Here is a 15,604-nt window from a genome sequence, read left to right on the forward strand (position 1 = left end):
TCTTATATAACAAGACAAAACTGCAAACTATCTGAAGCCTTTTGGTGAACTACCAAATAAACAAATTGGGACTCTCTTTCTGGCCAGACATGCTATAATTTTATTCCTTTTTAACAAAATAAAAATGCAAACATAAGTGTACACATTCGTTTTTGACTGCTAGTGAAAATTGTTTTCCTTACAAATAAGTCTCTCACTGAAGAAACACAGCCAATCCCTCAACGTGTTTGTGCTTTCTGCTCATATTGCTCGTAATGTTTTGCTTTTTAAAGAACTTATTTTAACATTGCACGCAGCAACAAACAAATCCTCCCTAACAAAAAAAGTAACTTCATGGGCCACTTCTTCACATCAAGTAGGGGTTACGTGGGCGTGGGCCGCAATAGCTCCCCAGGCTACAAGTTTGAGACCCCTGCTTTAAACACTCAGTTTTAGACTGTTTTGTCTACTTTTGGCTCAGTATGGCCTCAATAACAGCAGAGCTTCATAATATTATAATCTCAGGCACACAAGAGAAGCCCCACCCACCTGTTGTTCAAACCTTTTGGTTGCAAAGGGTAATCAATTAGGTGAAAGTTGGCCTGAATTGGCTGAATCTGCACTAAAACCCAGTATAAGGCAAACTCGAATTATTTTGAGCTGTGAATCATGCAAAGCTACACAGATAGAGTCCGATAATGAGAAATAGTTGTAATTTATCATAAAATGGCCCTTTTAAATGAAATAATATATTCTATATTACAGCGCTAGGACGGTCACCTTTATCCCAGCACACTGATTTTGACCCATAACGCGAATATCATAAAGCATAGATTTGCCTTATTTGTTATCATGCCAACGGGTAACCAGGGAGCAGTGTTGGGTAAGTTACTTTAAAATAGTAACTTAGTTACATTACTAGTTACGTCTCTCAAAAGTAACTCAGTTACTTCAAGTTACTCATTACTTTCAAAGTAACTAGTTACTAGGGAAAGTAACTTTGGTTTTACTCAGAATTCTCTTGTTAATGTGTTGCTTCCATAACTTTGCCAGTCTTCTAGCTTGCTTACTTGCCACAAGTGCACTGTGCCACCTACCAATAGAAAAGAAAAGATAATGTGCATATTTCCATGAGAGAAATCCCACGCCTGGACCGTCATTGACTGCTGCCATGATTCTAGCCTACGTCACAGCGTCATGTGCGCCTTTTACATCCAACACAAAAACTGCAGTCGTGGTGCTTTCGATTGTACTCAGAACTCAGAAATTCTGCCTTCTGAATAGGAAGATGTAGGTAACACCAGACTGCAGATGAGCTGCATACATGGTTGGATTGGGACAGAAAATTGTCCCGGGCATTTTGACTAGAGACCGGCCCACCATTATAGGAAAAATCATAAAGCCTTTGAATGAAAATAAACACACAGTGATGTACACTGTTCTGATGGTAAATATGTATCAATCTATCAATCGTTTGTTGTAAGATTCAGATAATTATTTTTTAAAAGCTAGACATTTTAAATGAGAATAAGAAAGTATTTCTTTGTGCCCCCCTCTCCCTGTTAATGCCCTACCTGCCCCCCTGGCCACACTTTGCTAGACCTGCCCCTGCACAGTTACCAGCTGTCAGCTACCTAAAAAAGGATCCTGGTGTTATTTGTCTCTCAGAAACAGTTCATAACTTCAACTCATTCATGTCACCTAAAAGGTAAACTTGTTTCTCCATCACCTGTTCAGCTCTGATGATTCAGTAAGGACATCTCCTGGTTTCATCCTCATGTTTCCCTCTCACCAGATAACCAAACCGACATCATGACCAGCAGCTTTACAGCTGTGGCTCCAGCAAACATCAGCTGATACTAGAAATTAATAATAAATAAATTCTAACAACAGCTGATCAAGCTTAAAAGTGCTGCTGTTGTTTAGCGCGACATCCGCTGGTTTCCTCTTTCGGCGCAAAGTGAGCGATAGACAAACAAGAGAGCCGATCAGCTGATCATTGATCAGTTTCATGATTGAAGTAGAAACGGGAGAGGGAGGGGGGAGGATGAGAGAAGAAGAGGCAGCTGCAGCATAAAGACACAGAATAACTCCAGCTTTGTGTCTTTTTCATTGTAGCTGAATTACGGGACAAACTGTTCCTTTTCACCTCAATAAGAAACGCTTAATATTTTCTCTGAATACCAGACGGGACGGTTGGCAACTCTAATAACTTATGAACAAAATAAAGTTCAACATCTTAACTTCATAGCACCACCCAGCTGTATAGAAACTCCATCATGCTAGCTAGCACGCAGTACGGAAAAAGTCAGAATAACGAAAATAAACTCCACCTAAACTTGGTTTATATCTGACCCAGAGAGACTGCAGGTCATAACTTCTTACCTGAAGTTCAGTTCACACTTGGACCGGCGGCCGCCTCGGGTCTCTTTTCCTTCTGCGTCCCTTTTCCTTCATCCACCTGCTGGCCTCCACCACTTGCTAATGTTACTTAATCTGTGGAAGCTCCGCGATAGCCACCACACGAAGTAACGAGTAACGACCCTATCTAAATCCCAGTAACGACTAACGCGTTCCTGATTTTGGCATAATAACTAGTTACCGTGCTCGTTACCACAATAATAACGTAGTTACTGTAACGCGTTACTTAATAACGCGTTAGTCCCAACACTGCCAGGGAGTGATAAATGACCTTTCTTCTTGTCTGCTACTCTCTCTCACTTTCTGTGTGTGTGTGTGTGTGTGTGTGTGTAGGTGTGTGTGTGTGTGTGTGTAGGTGTGTATGTGTAGGTGTGTGCGTGTGTGTGTGAGTATGTTGCACACTTACATGAAGAAGATTTCCTCAGTCGTGAGTATATTCTGCCTTCAACATAAAAGCTATTGCACTCTTGAGGTTTTTGGGGCTGCTCTGTGGCTCCCAACAGTACTTAACTGAGAGACTTAAAAAACACACCCATTTGGGATGTTAAAAATATTAATTATTCTCAAATGTGGTTAAAAATAACTCTTTCTTATGAACAAAGCAAACGTGTGGGTTTCATTTCAAAGTTAAATGGGGCACATTGTAGTGTATCTGTCACAGAGGAAGATTTTTTGTATGGTTAGTGTTGAAAAAAAAGTCCCACATTGAACAACTGAATGGAAACGTGTCAGATATCGAGATAATTGCCTTTCGCTCAGTAGTTACTTTCATTTTTACTTGAAGTTTGCACTGCTAGACTAATACCAACCTGCCAGTCTCCCCAAAATATTATATTGAAGACATATACACAAAGAGAAAAAAAGATGGCAACATATTCATAGGTGGATGGTAACATGCAACTGTCTACTTCATCTTGGTGCCTGTCCTGCACTCAGTGACAAATAAAGTCTAGCAAGGTATTTTTATGGGGTGGCTGTATTTCATAATGTAGAGCAGGTCATATACTAATTGAAATGTTGGTGGTGCAATCCCTGGCTGCTCTAATCTGTGTGCCATTGAATTCTTGGGCAAGATACTGAACGCCAAGTTGCTCTTTGGTACGTTGGTACAAAAGCGTGTATGTGTGTGAGTGAGGCACGTTGTATAAAATGCTACTATTATGAGAACCAGTCCAAAGTGGGAAATGTAAAGGAATATCTTTGTTCACATTCACATATATGTTTTTACAGTAATTCTTATTTTCATCTTCCTCTCTCTCTCACACTCACTCGTGCTCTCTCTTTAGCCTACAGCATGTGTTTCTTATGTGTGTGTTTCACTGGAGCACTTAGGTCTTTCGTTCTGTGTACAGCTTGTAATGAGGGCTGGCAGCTGTGGTTCACTAGCAAGGATGCGCGCACACACACACACACACACACACACACACACACACACACACACACACACACACACACACACACACACGAAAAAATTCACTAAGCTTTTCTAGAGTATATTCCTTGTAGATAAAAGCATGTATTTCTGACTTTTAATGGGCTTATTTCTTGTCTTTGTTTGCATCTGCATACAGAATCTTGGCCACGGTGGGTTCAGACTTTGACCTGAGAACGCTACGAGCGGTGAGAGTGCTGAGACCCCTGAAGCTGGTGTCAGGAATCCCCAGTAAGTTTATATAGGTAGCGTTTTAGATCAGTAAAGCTGAACTTTCAAGATTAAAGTCTATTTTGTGAAAACAGTCAAAATGTGATGCCAACCATGGCAGTTTGTCTTGATACAACAACTGTAATCTCAACATTTAAACTTTTTTCCCAAAATAGATATTTCACTTTGACCTAGAAATTTCGATTTTAATCTCAAAATTATCAATAATATATATTTTTTTCTTAATGTGGGCCTAATACTCTGCTGTAGCCATTACATTTAGAAGTAGAGAGTGATAGATGAAGTTAACGATAAATACAACTTGAAAAAACATAAAGGTTAGCCCAAGATGAATAGTTAAAATTGGTGACCAATGTGACACGATGGCGCCACAGTAGGCAGCCTGTTTCCTCAGCTCCCAGCTTTTTTCTTTCCTTTCTTTTTTTCTTGTGTTTTAAGCTTTTTTACCCGACACTCTTGGTCATCTTTTATTTGTTGTGCAACGGGACATGGACCCACAAATTTTCATGAGAGTAGTAGCATGTCTTCTACTCTTTTTGGGACTTTTTACCACCATTTCTGGAGAATCTGTAAGCCACCCCATTGTTTACAGTAGGGAACAGCTACTAGCACTGGGCAACAGGAAAGTACTCCCGGAGGAGCGACCCAAGATTCCAAGGAATTACGGCGTCGGAGGAGGGCAGGGCTGGAGTGAAGTACTGGGAAATAAGGAGACGGTACAAACCAAGCATTCCATCCATTCTCATGGGTAATGTAAGATCTTTACCCAACAAGATGGAAGAGCTAATTGCGCTAACCAGACTGCTGTGGGAGTACAAGCAGAGCAGCCTCCTCCTGTTCACTGAGACATGGCTCACGGACCACACGCCGGACTCTGTCATAACTCTGGATGGCTTTCAACTGGTTAGAGCGGACCAGAATGCAATGGAGAGTGGTAAGAGGAGAGGTGGGGCACTAGCAATGTACGTCAACGAGAGATGGTGTAACCCAGGACACATCACTGTGAAGGAACAGCGCTGTACTAAAGACATTGAACTATTGGCGGTTAGCGTCCGGCCATACCACCTGGCCAGGGAATTTTCACACGTTATTGTGCTGACTGTTTACATCCCACCCTCGGCCGACGCTACAGCAGCCTGTGAGTACATTCACTCCACCGTCTCTCAGCTACAGATGGCACATCTGCAGTCCCTCATTATTATCTCTGGGGACTTCAATCATGCCTCAATATCTGTCACATTGACTGCCATACAAGGGACAGCAAAACCCTGGATCTATTGTTTGCCAAAACAAAGCAGGCTTACAGCGCATCACCCCTCCCCCCGCTTGGCCACTCAGACCACAACCTGGTCATTCTCTACCCCACTTACACTCCTATGGTGAAAAGTAAACCCCCCACAAAGAAGGTGATAAAGGTGTGGTCTGAGGAATGCACTGAGGCCCTAAGAGACTGTTTTGAATGCACAGACTGGCAGGAACTCTGGAAGCCTCACGATGAGGGCATCGACGCCCTCACCCACTGCATCACGGACTACATTAATTTCTGTGTTGAGAACACTGTGCCTACCAAGAAGGTACAGTGTTTGCCATTGTCACCTGAGCTCTCCTCTCACCACAACCCTGCTTCACCCCTGTCCACACATCTACCCACAACAGAGCCAGCCCCACCCCCCACTCCAGCCCAGCCTCACATCTACTTCACAGCTGATTAGGTGAGTAGTCAGCTCAAGAGGATGAAGGCAAGGAAGGCAGCAGGTCCGGATGGAATCTGCTCCAGACTGCTCAGGGACTGTGCAGACCAGCTCTGTCAGGTGGCCCTGTACATCTTCAACCTGAACCTGGAGAGGGTTCCTGAACTGTGGAAGACTTCCTGTGTGGTTCTGGTGCCAAAAATCGCACACCCCAAGAAGCCCAACCACTTCAGGCCTGTTGCGTTGACTTCTCATCTGATGAAGACAATGGAAAGGCTCATCCTGCACCACCTTCGGCCACTGGTGGACTCAGCGATGGACCCCCTGCAGATCGCCTACTGTTCTGGAATTGGGGTGGAAGACGCTGTCATCTACCTGTTACACCTATCCCTCACCTAGAGCAGGTGGGGAGCACTGTGAGGATCATGTTTTTTGACTTCTCCAGTGCTTTCAACACCATCCAACCTGCACTACGGAGAGGGAAGCTGGAGGGAGCCACAGTAAGAAAACAGCTGACTGCATGGACCATCGACTACCTTACCGACAGACCACAGAATGTGAGGCTCCATGACTGTGTGTCTGAGGTGGTAATCTACAGCACGGGGGCACCACAGGGCACGATTCTCTCACCTTTCCTGTTCAGCCTTTACACTTCAGACTGCATGCTACCGTTGTATCTAGTGTATTATCTTACTTTTTTTCATTGGTTGTACTTATTTGTATTTTTGTATTTCCTTCTGATATCTGTACCTGAGCTGAGGTAATGCAAAAATTTCCCCGTCGTGGGATCAATAAAGTCTTATCTTATCTTATCTTATCTTATCTTAAATAAACACATGTTAAATTAAGTAGCTAAATGTAGTGAACGAATGGGTAACATAAAGCAAGATAGCAGTTAATTAAAAGCAATGTGATAAATGTAATGCAACCAGTAAATGCAAATGCTAAAGCAGCCGAGATCCAATTCTTCTTGGAAAGTTGGCTTAGTTCCTGACCATTTTCTTCTTATGAATACTTAATTTTCCAAGCAAAAGCAATTGTATGATATACAGCATGTTGCTTTTATTCAAATTTATATTTAATTTATTTATACATTTTATCATAAATACTTATTTTACCGACTGCAAGTAGGTTATTTTGTCATTATTTGTCAGTTTTAACTGTGACTGTAACTTTGTTACACACGTCTATGCGCCTCCCTAATTTGTAATAAAATTGAATTTATTATGTATGTGTTTTCATAGCAGACACAAGCATACGTATCTGTATGTGCTTTAGTTTTTTGATATTCATGAAGTTTTCACTTTGCCTTTCAAGTTTTAAAATTCCAAGAAATTGGCAAATCCCTGCCTATAATCATTCTCCTCCTCTCCTCTTGTCTCTTAGGCCTCCAGGTGGTGTTGAAGTCTATAATGAAAGCCATGGTTCCACTTCTTCAGATTGGCTTGCTGCTGTTCTTCGCCATTGTTATGTTTGCCATCATTGGGGTGGAGTTTTACATGGGCAAATTCCACACCACCTGCTTCAAGAACGGCACTGGTGAGAGTGACAGCTTGTCTGTGGCGCATTTGTAGGACAACACTGCCTGATCAGCTTAGCTGCTGGAGCATTTATTTTCTTTTGTCTGTGTCCATGTATTTGTTAAATACGAGAACATATAATGCATTATTAAAGTAGGCATGCATAAATGATTATGTTGTATATGTACTCCTGCCACATGAATAGCTGCACGTTCACAGCGCTTGGAGGCAGTATGATAAACATCAATGTAGCAAACAAACCCACAGCACAGTTTTTGTCAGCTATTTTTCAAATCCTGATATTGATAGATGGCATTTTCACTGTCTTCAAGTTATGATTGATAGCTTTTGTAGTAACCCAATAGAGATATTTTAGCATTGGGCCTCTCGATCGAATGGAAACTCAGATGGGGTTAATGAGGTTGTTACTGCTTTCACCTTTCTCCTGCATCAGAAGTTTATTCTAGTGAGAAAAGCTTTTGCATTACATTTTTAAAGGTTTTATCTCAACAGATTTAATAATAATAATGGAATTTACCAATAGAAGCTGCAGCATGTCAGAATAAGAGCATTTTACCTTTCAGGAGGCCTTTGAATGCCATTGATTTTTGTATGAAACTCAGATCTTGAAAAAACAAATGTGTGATCAATCACAATGGGCATGAGGTCAGTGCTTTGTTTTTGTTTTGTTTTTTGTTTTTCTGAAAGACCTGTATAGTAAAGCAGTTAACGTGGAGGTATATTTCATCTCCAAACTTCAAATAGCTTCATTACCTTTTAAAAGAAATGATAACGCTGGAAAATAATTAATTTTATCAGTTAATTGTTTCAGAGGATGTTCCCTAAGGAAAATGAATAGCTTTTATGGTGGTGCACTATCACACAGTTCCTGTTAATAGGTAGTAAAAGTTTCTCTCTTTTTTTTAAAGTAACTGTTCTTAAATTAACTGAACATTTGTAGAATTAAATTAAAGATAGACGTACAATTATATAAATATGGAGATTAAAGTTTCCACCAATAAATTACTTCAGTTTTACCACGTGTGAGGATTCAGAGCATAACCTATTACATTCATTCCTAGTTTTTATATTTTCATTCTAGTAGAGTGGCTTTCATCATAATCCTCTTTTATGTCATACTGGGCCTTGCTGCAGTGCCTTCTGAGACCAAACTGTCTAAGACCAAAGCGCAAACTCTGGAGCTGAAAAATGAAACCAATGCTGAAATACCAAAAACTGCAGTTCTTCTAATGGCCACTTGAGGCAGACTCCAAACAGGAGTCATGTTAAAATGCTGTTAGTACCTAGGCTGTCTACCTTTAGAACAGGAACAAAAACAGAAGCTCTATTAATATTTTTCCACTATAAAAGATAGTAAAAGATATATATATATATATAAAACACCCAGCACGCCCCTGCGGGCGGTTTATCCTTCAAGCTCGGGTCCTCTACCAGAGGCCTGGGAGCTTGAGGGTCCTGCGCAGTATCTTAGCTGTTCCCAGGACTGCGCTCTTCTGGACAGAGATCTCCGATGTTATTCCCGGGATCTGCTGGAGCCACTCGCCTAGCTTGGGAGTCACCGCACCTAGTGCTCCGATTACCACGGGGACCACCGTTACCTTCACCCTCCACATCCTCTCGAGCTCTTCTCTGAGCCCTTGGTATTTCTCCAGCTTCTCGTGTTCCTTCTTCCTGATATTGCTGTCATTCGGAACCGCTACATCGATCACTACGGCCGTCTTCTTCTGTTTGTCTACCACCACTATGTCCGGTTGGTTAGCCACCACCATTTTGTCCGTCTGTATCTGGAAGTCCCACAGGATCTTAGCTCGGTCATTCTCCACCACCCTTGGGGGCATCTCCCATTTTGACCTCGGGACTTCCAGGTTATACTCGGCACAGATGTTCCTGTACACTATGCCGGCCACTTGGTTATGGCGTTCCATGTATGCCTTGCCTGCTAGCATCTTGCACCCTGCTGTTATGTGCTGGATTGTCTCTGGGGCATCTTTACACAGCCTGCACCTGGGGTCTTGCCTGGTGTGATAGACCCCAGCCTCTATGGATCTTGTACTCAGAGCTTGTTCTTGTGCTGCCATGATTAGTGCCTCTGTGCTGTCTTTCAGTCCAGCTTTGTCCAGCCACTGGTAGGATTTCTGGATATCAGCCATCTCCTCTATCTGCCGGTGGTACATACTGTGCAGGGGCCTGTCCTTCCATGATGGTTCCTCGTCTCCCTCCTCTTTCTTGGGTTTCTGCTGCCTGAGGTATTCACTGAGCACTCGGTCAGTTGGGGCCATCTTCCCAATAAAAAAAAAAAAAAAAACACCCAGCACGCCCCTGCGGGCGGTTTATCCTTCAAGCTCGGGTCCTCTACCAGAGGCCTGGGAGCTTGAGGGTCCTGCGCAGTATCTTAGCTGTTCCCAGGACTGCGCTCTTCTGGACAGAGATCTCCGATGTTATTCCCGGGATCTGCTGGAGCCACTCGCCTAGCTTGGGAGTCACCGCACCTAGTGCTCCGATTACCACGGGGACCACCGTTACCTTCACCCTCCACATCCTCTCGAGCTCTTCTCTGAGCCCTTGGTATTTCTCCAGCTTCTCGTGTTCCTTCTTCCTGATATTGCTGTCATTCGGAACCGCTACATCGATCACTACGGCCGTCTTCTTCTGTTTGTCTACCACCACTATGTCCGGTTGGTTAGCCACCACCATTTTGTCCGTCTGTATCTGGAAGTCCCACAGGATCTTAGCTCGGTCATTCTCCACCACCCTTGGGGGCATCTCCCATTTTGACCTCGGGACTTCTAGGTTATACTCGGCACAGATGTTCCTGTACACTATGCCGGCCACTTGGTTATGGCGTTCCATGTATGCCTTGCCTGCTAGCATCTTGCATATATATATATATATATATATATATATATATATATATATATATATATATATATATATATATATATTGTCCCCCTGGAAAGGCGGACAAGAGGTGCATGTTGAATATTATGTCCAAAGAAATTTGAAACACAGTGTGTAAAATGGTCGTTTACATTGTGAAACGCTTAAGTATGAGACACCATAACCTTATTTTATGGCCCTTAAAATGAAACTAAAAGGGAAGGAGAAAAAAATGTAACAGGCTCTCCTGTGTATGAGTTAGCAGAGCAGCAAAACAATTTCTGATAAATTTAAGCCAGGCTACTATTATGAGGTTGTTATTATACTACAGTGCTCTAGTAATTATAGAAAACAGTCAGGTTGACTGGCTGAAATTACCCATTGTGTAATGCAGTGATAAAGTATTATGAGAAGGGTTATTTGCACATTGCTAGTATCGGATAGAGTGTGAAGGCTATTGTGAAGGTTATTGTTTTGGTTATTTGTAAAATATGTGTGCGTCTGACTATATGCATAAGCATACATGTGTATGTGTGTGTTTTACCCCTGCTTGTAAGGGTGTGAGCAGTTGTGACAGCTTGCTAATGTACAGCACATGTGTTCTTGAGTTATTTTGGTCACACGGACACAGCGGGGTTTGAGCTGTGCAGCATTGGTAACTTTCTGGATGGTTATGTTTTCTTCTTCTCTTGTGTGTGTGTGTGTGTGTGTGTGTGTGCGTATTAACGAGTGAGTCATAATGCTAGTTAAAGTCACAAGGACCTAGTGTATTACATGTGTTAGACCTTGACCTCAACCTCTGCAGGGCAGAAAAGAGGTTAATCTCTTTAAATCTGTCTTTTGATACTTTGCCTTTAGATCACAAACCATATTGGAATGTAGTTACCGTGACAATCACTCACTGGTTTTAGACTGTGCACTCTGAAGCCTCAATATTATTGTTTTACTGGCACCATGTTGGGTTTTTTGGAGTGACTATGAAGTGACCATATTTATAGTCTGATTTGTCATAACTTTTCCGTTTTGTGGTAAGCTTTTCTTTGGCTGTCACTTCTTCACCCTGACCTGTCTGATTTGGCTCAGCAGAACTAAAATATATATCCTGCTGCTTTTACACACGCACTCACATAATGCTCAGCGATTCTCTGCGCAATCAACCTCTCACATGTTTAAGCTTGCTGCGGGAGATTTCACTTGTCATGTTTGCATAGTAAGCTAACGATTAATAAGACGATGTCAGAGGAATTGGTGCACAAATTATCATCACTCACCAATCAGTACTGTCGCTCTCTATACACAGTTCGCGCGATTGCAAAGTGAAAGCAAAAAACAAGTGCAAATTCAAACGCGATTTCAATATGTCACATATTGACAGTGGCTCACCGATGCCAATGACATAATTACCCAGCTACATTTCCGAAAGAATGCAAAAGCATTGACATATATTTTTCCTTCCTACGATAGCCCGACGGGCAGGGCAGAGATAGATTTTGGTAGCCCGACTGGATCTGATTGAGGAATCACTCATTTTTGGAAAAGAGAGTTTATTACAGAGAAATGGCTCTTTCCAAAATAAAAGCTATACTATCTGCTTCTTCTGGGCTATATTCTCAGCAGCATATTAAACATATCAGGTCCCCATAAGGAGATTCATGTGCTAACGGCTGTCTAAATGACTCGAGTAAAGTTTGTAGCATGCATGCTTGTTGTTTTTGTCTGCTTCCACTTGTCTTTGCACTAGGATGATGTCGGAGTAAATGTGCAGTCATATTCGTTGTGTTCCCACTAGTGCTGTCAGCGTAAATCTCGTTGAAATGACGTTAACGCCGCAACACGGCAAATCTTCGTTAACGAGCTACGGCGGATCGCCCCGTGCATGGGGCTGGACGGCCAACACGTTAACGAGCTAACTGCGCTAACACACTAGCTCCCACCCATGTAATTGAGCATTGCGTGGCACATCCAACATACTGTTTTACTTTAGTCCATGACGCGCTTACCTTCAGGGTCATACGTCACATGAAAACCAAAATAATTCCAAACGCCAGATCTGAATGAGGGTGGGGGAGGTTCAATTTGCCATGTTGCAAGGAGAGCTTAACTTCTGTCTCGCTAGCTTGCCCTGCGCTCAGTGAATCTGCGTTCAACTACTCCGCCTAGGCTGCACTGTCGAGCACAGATCGACTGAGCGCTCAACACAGACAGCATCGTCAGAAGGAAAGTTGATAAAATAAATTAAAAATTTTGTATTGTTCGATACATATGCGTACCGAACCGAAAGCACTGTATCGAACGGTTCAATATCGATACGAGTATCGTTGCCCCCCTAATATGTATATTAGGGGTGCAACGATACTCGTATATATACAGTGGGGCAAAAAAGTATTTAGTCAGCCACCGATTGTGCAAGTTCCCCCACTTAAAATGATGACAGAGGTCAGTAATTTGCACCAGAGGTACACTTCAACTGTGAGAGACAGAATGTGAAAACAAAATCCATGAATTCACATGGTAGGATTTGTAAAGAATTTATTCGTAAATCAGGGTGGAAAATAAGTATTTGGTCACCTCAAACAAGGAAAATCTCTGGCTCTCACAGACCTGCAACGTCTTCTGTAAGAAGCTTTTCTGTCCCCCACTTGTTACCTGTATGAATGGCACCTGTTTGAACTCATCATCTGTATAAAAGACACCTGTCCACAGCCTCAAACAGTCAGACTCCAAACTCCGCCATGGCCAAGACCAAAGAGCTTTCGAAGGACACCAGGAAAAGTATTGTAGACCTGCACCAGACTGGGAAGAGTGAATCTACAATAGGCAAGCAGCTTGGTGTGAAAAAATCAACTGTGGGAGCAATCATCAGAAAATGGAAGACATACAAGACCACTGATAATCTCCCTTGATCTGGGGCTCCACGCAAGATCTCATCCCGTGGGGTCAAAATGATCATGAAAACGGTGAGCAAAGATCCCAGAACCACACGGGGGGACCTGGTGAATGACCTGCAGAGAGCTGGGACCAAAGTAACAAAGGTCACCATCAGTAACACACTACAACGGCAGGGAATCAAATCCCGCAGTGGCAGACGTGTTCCGCTGCTGAAGCCAGTGCATGTCCAGGCCCGTCTGAAGTTTGCCAGAGAGCACATGGATGATACAGCAGAGGATTGGGAGAATGTCATGTGGTCAGATGAAACCAAAGTAGAACTTTTTGGTATAAACTCAACTCGTCGTGTTTGGAGGAAGAAGAATACTGAGTTGCATCCCAAGAACACCATACCTACTGTGAAGCATGGGGGTGGAAACATCATGCTATGGGGCTGTTTTTCTGCCAAGGGGACAGGACGACTGATCCGTGTTAAGGACAGAATGAATGGGGCCATGTATCGTGAGATTTTGAGCCAAAACCTCCTTCCATCAGTGAGAACTTTGAAGATGAAACGAGGCTGGGTCTTCCAACATGACAATGATCCAAAACACACCGCCCGGGCAACAAAGGAGTGGCTCCGTAAGAAGCATTTGAAAGTCCTGGAGTGGCCTAGCCAGTCTCCAGACCTCAACCCCATAGAAAATCTGTGGCGGGAGTTGAAAGTCCGTGTTGCTCGGCGACAGCCCCAAAACATCACTGCTCTCGAGAAGATCTGCATGGAGGAATGGGCCAAAATACCAGCTACTGTGTGTGCAAACCTGGTAAAGACCTATAGTAAACGTTTGACCTCTGTTATTGCCAACAAAGGTTATGTTACAAAGTATTGAGTTGTATTTTTGTTATTAACCAAATACTTATTTTCCACCCTGATTTACGAATAAATTCTTTACAAATCCTACCATGTGGATTCATGGATTTTTTTTTCACATTCTGTCTCTCACAGTTGAAGTGTACCTCTGGTGCAAATTACTGACCTCTGTCATCATTTTAGGTGGGGGAACTTGCACAATCGGTAGCTGACTAAATACTTTTTTGCCCCACTGTATATATATACACTCAACAAAAATATAAACGCAACACCTTTGTTACTGCTCCCATTCCCCATGGGATGGACGTAGAGACCTAAAATTCATTCCAGATACACAATATAACCATCCCTCCCAAACAGTGGTCACAAATCAGTCCAAATGTGTGGTAGTGGGCACATCTGCTATATTGAGATAATCCATCCCACCTCACAGGTGTGCCACATCAGGATGCTGATCTGACATCATGAGTAGTGCACAGGTGTACCTCAGACTGCCCACAACAAAAGGCCACCCTGGAATGTGCAGTTTTGTCTCACAGCAAAATGCCACAGATGCCACAAGCAATGAGGGAGCGTGCAATTGGCATGCTGACAGCAGGAATGTCAACCAGATCTGTCGCCCGTGCATTGAATGTTCATTTCTCAACCATAAGCCGTCTCCACAGGCGTTTCAGAAAATATGGCAGCACATCCAACCGGCCTCACAACCGCAGACCTCGTGTAACCACAACAGCCCAGGACCTCCACATCCAGCAGGTTCACCTCCAAGATCGTCTGAGACCAGCCACCCAGACAGCTGCTGGAACAATTGGTTTGCACAACCAAACAATTTCTGCCCAAACTGTCAGAAACCGTCTCAGGGACGCTCAACTGCATGCCCGTCGTCCTCATCGGGGTCTTGACCTGACTCCAGCTCGTCGCCGTAACAGACTTGTGTGGGCAAATGCTCACATTCGATGGCGTCTGGCACGTTGGAGAGGTGTGCGCTTCACGGATGAATCATGGTTCACATTGTTCAGGGCAGATGGCAGCTGAGAATGTCCCAGTTCTTGCATGGCCAGCATACTCACCGGACATGTCACCCATTGAGCATGTTCGGGATGTGCTTGACCGGCGTATACGACAGCGTGTACCAGTTCCCACGAATATCCAACAACCTCGCACAGCCATTGAAGTGGAGTGGACCAACATTCCACAGGCCACAATTGACAATCTGATAGACTCCATGCGACGATGTGTTGCACTGCATGAGGCAAATGGTGGTCACACCAGATACTGACCGGTTCTGGGTCCCCAGACCCCCAATAGCGCAAAAAAACTGCACATTCCAGGGTGGCCTTTTGTTGTGGGCAGTCTGAGGTACACCTGTGCACTACTCATGATGTCAGATCAGCATCCTGATGTGGCACACCTGTGAGGTGGGATGGATTATCTCAATATAGCAGATGTGCCCACTACCACACATTTGGACTGATTTGTGACCACTGTTTGGGAGGGATGGTTATATTGTGTATCTGGAATGAATTTTAGGTCTCTACGTCCATCCCATGGGGAATGGGAGCAGTAACAAAGGTTTTGCGTTTATATTTTTGTTGAGTGTATATATGCCATCGGACTTGTTTTAAATAATAACATGCTATTTAAGGTTATCATTTCTTATAAAACTGAAGAAGTGTAGCCAGCCAAAGAAAATGAA

General features: G+C 43.3%; 1 protein-coding gene across 5 annotated transcripts in view; it reads left to right on the forward strand.

The window, feature by feature from the left end:
* Nucleotides 1-15,604, forward strand: part of cacna1bb (calcium channel, voltage-dependent, N type, alpha 1B subunit, b) — a 232,620-nt gene that overhangs the window by 78,518 nt on the left and 138,498 nt on the right. For 4 of the 5 annotated variants that reach the window (XM_085413491.1, XM_085413490.1, XM_085413493.1 and 1 more), the window contains exons 4-5: nt 3,972-4,063; nt 7,141-7,293. In XM_085413491.1, the coding sequence (XP_085269617.1) occupies nt 3,972-4,063; nt 7,141-7,293 (245 nt within the window). Of the gene's footprint in view, nt 1-3,971; nt 4,064-5,523; nt 6,312-7,140; nt 7,294-15,604 lie in introns of those variants that run through there. The other variant, XM_085413494.1, reaches the window with a different exon arrangement.

The sequence above is a fragment of the Rhamphochromis longiceps genome, linkage group LG7, assembly GCF_057381845.1.
Source record: "Rhamphochromis longiceps isolate RC_006_pf linkage group LG7, R_longiceps_female_GT1.1, whole genome shotgun sequence".
Taxonomy (NCBI): domain Eukaryota; kingdom Metazoa; phylum Chordata; class Actinopteri; order Cichliformes; family Cichlidae; genus Rhamphochromis; species Rhamphochromis longiceps.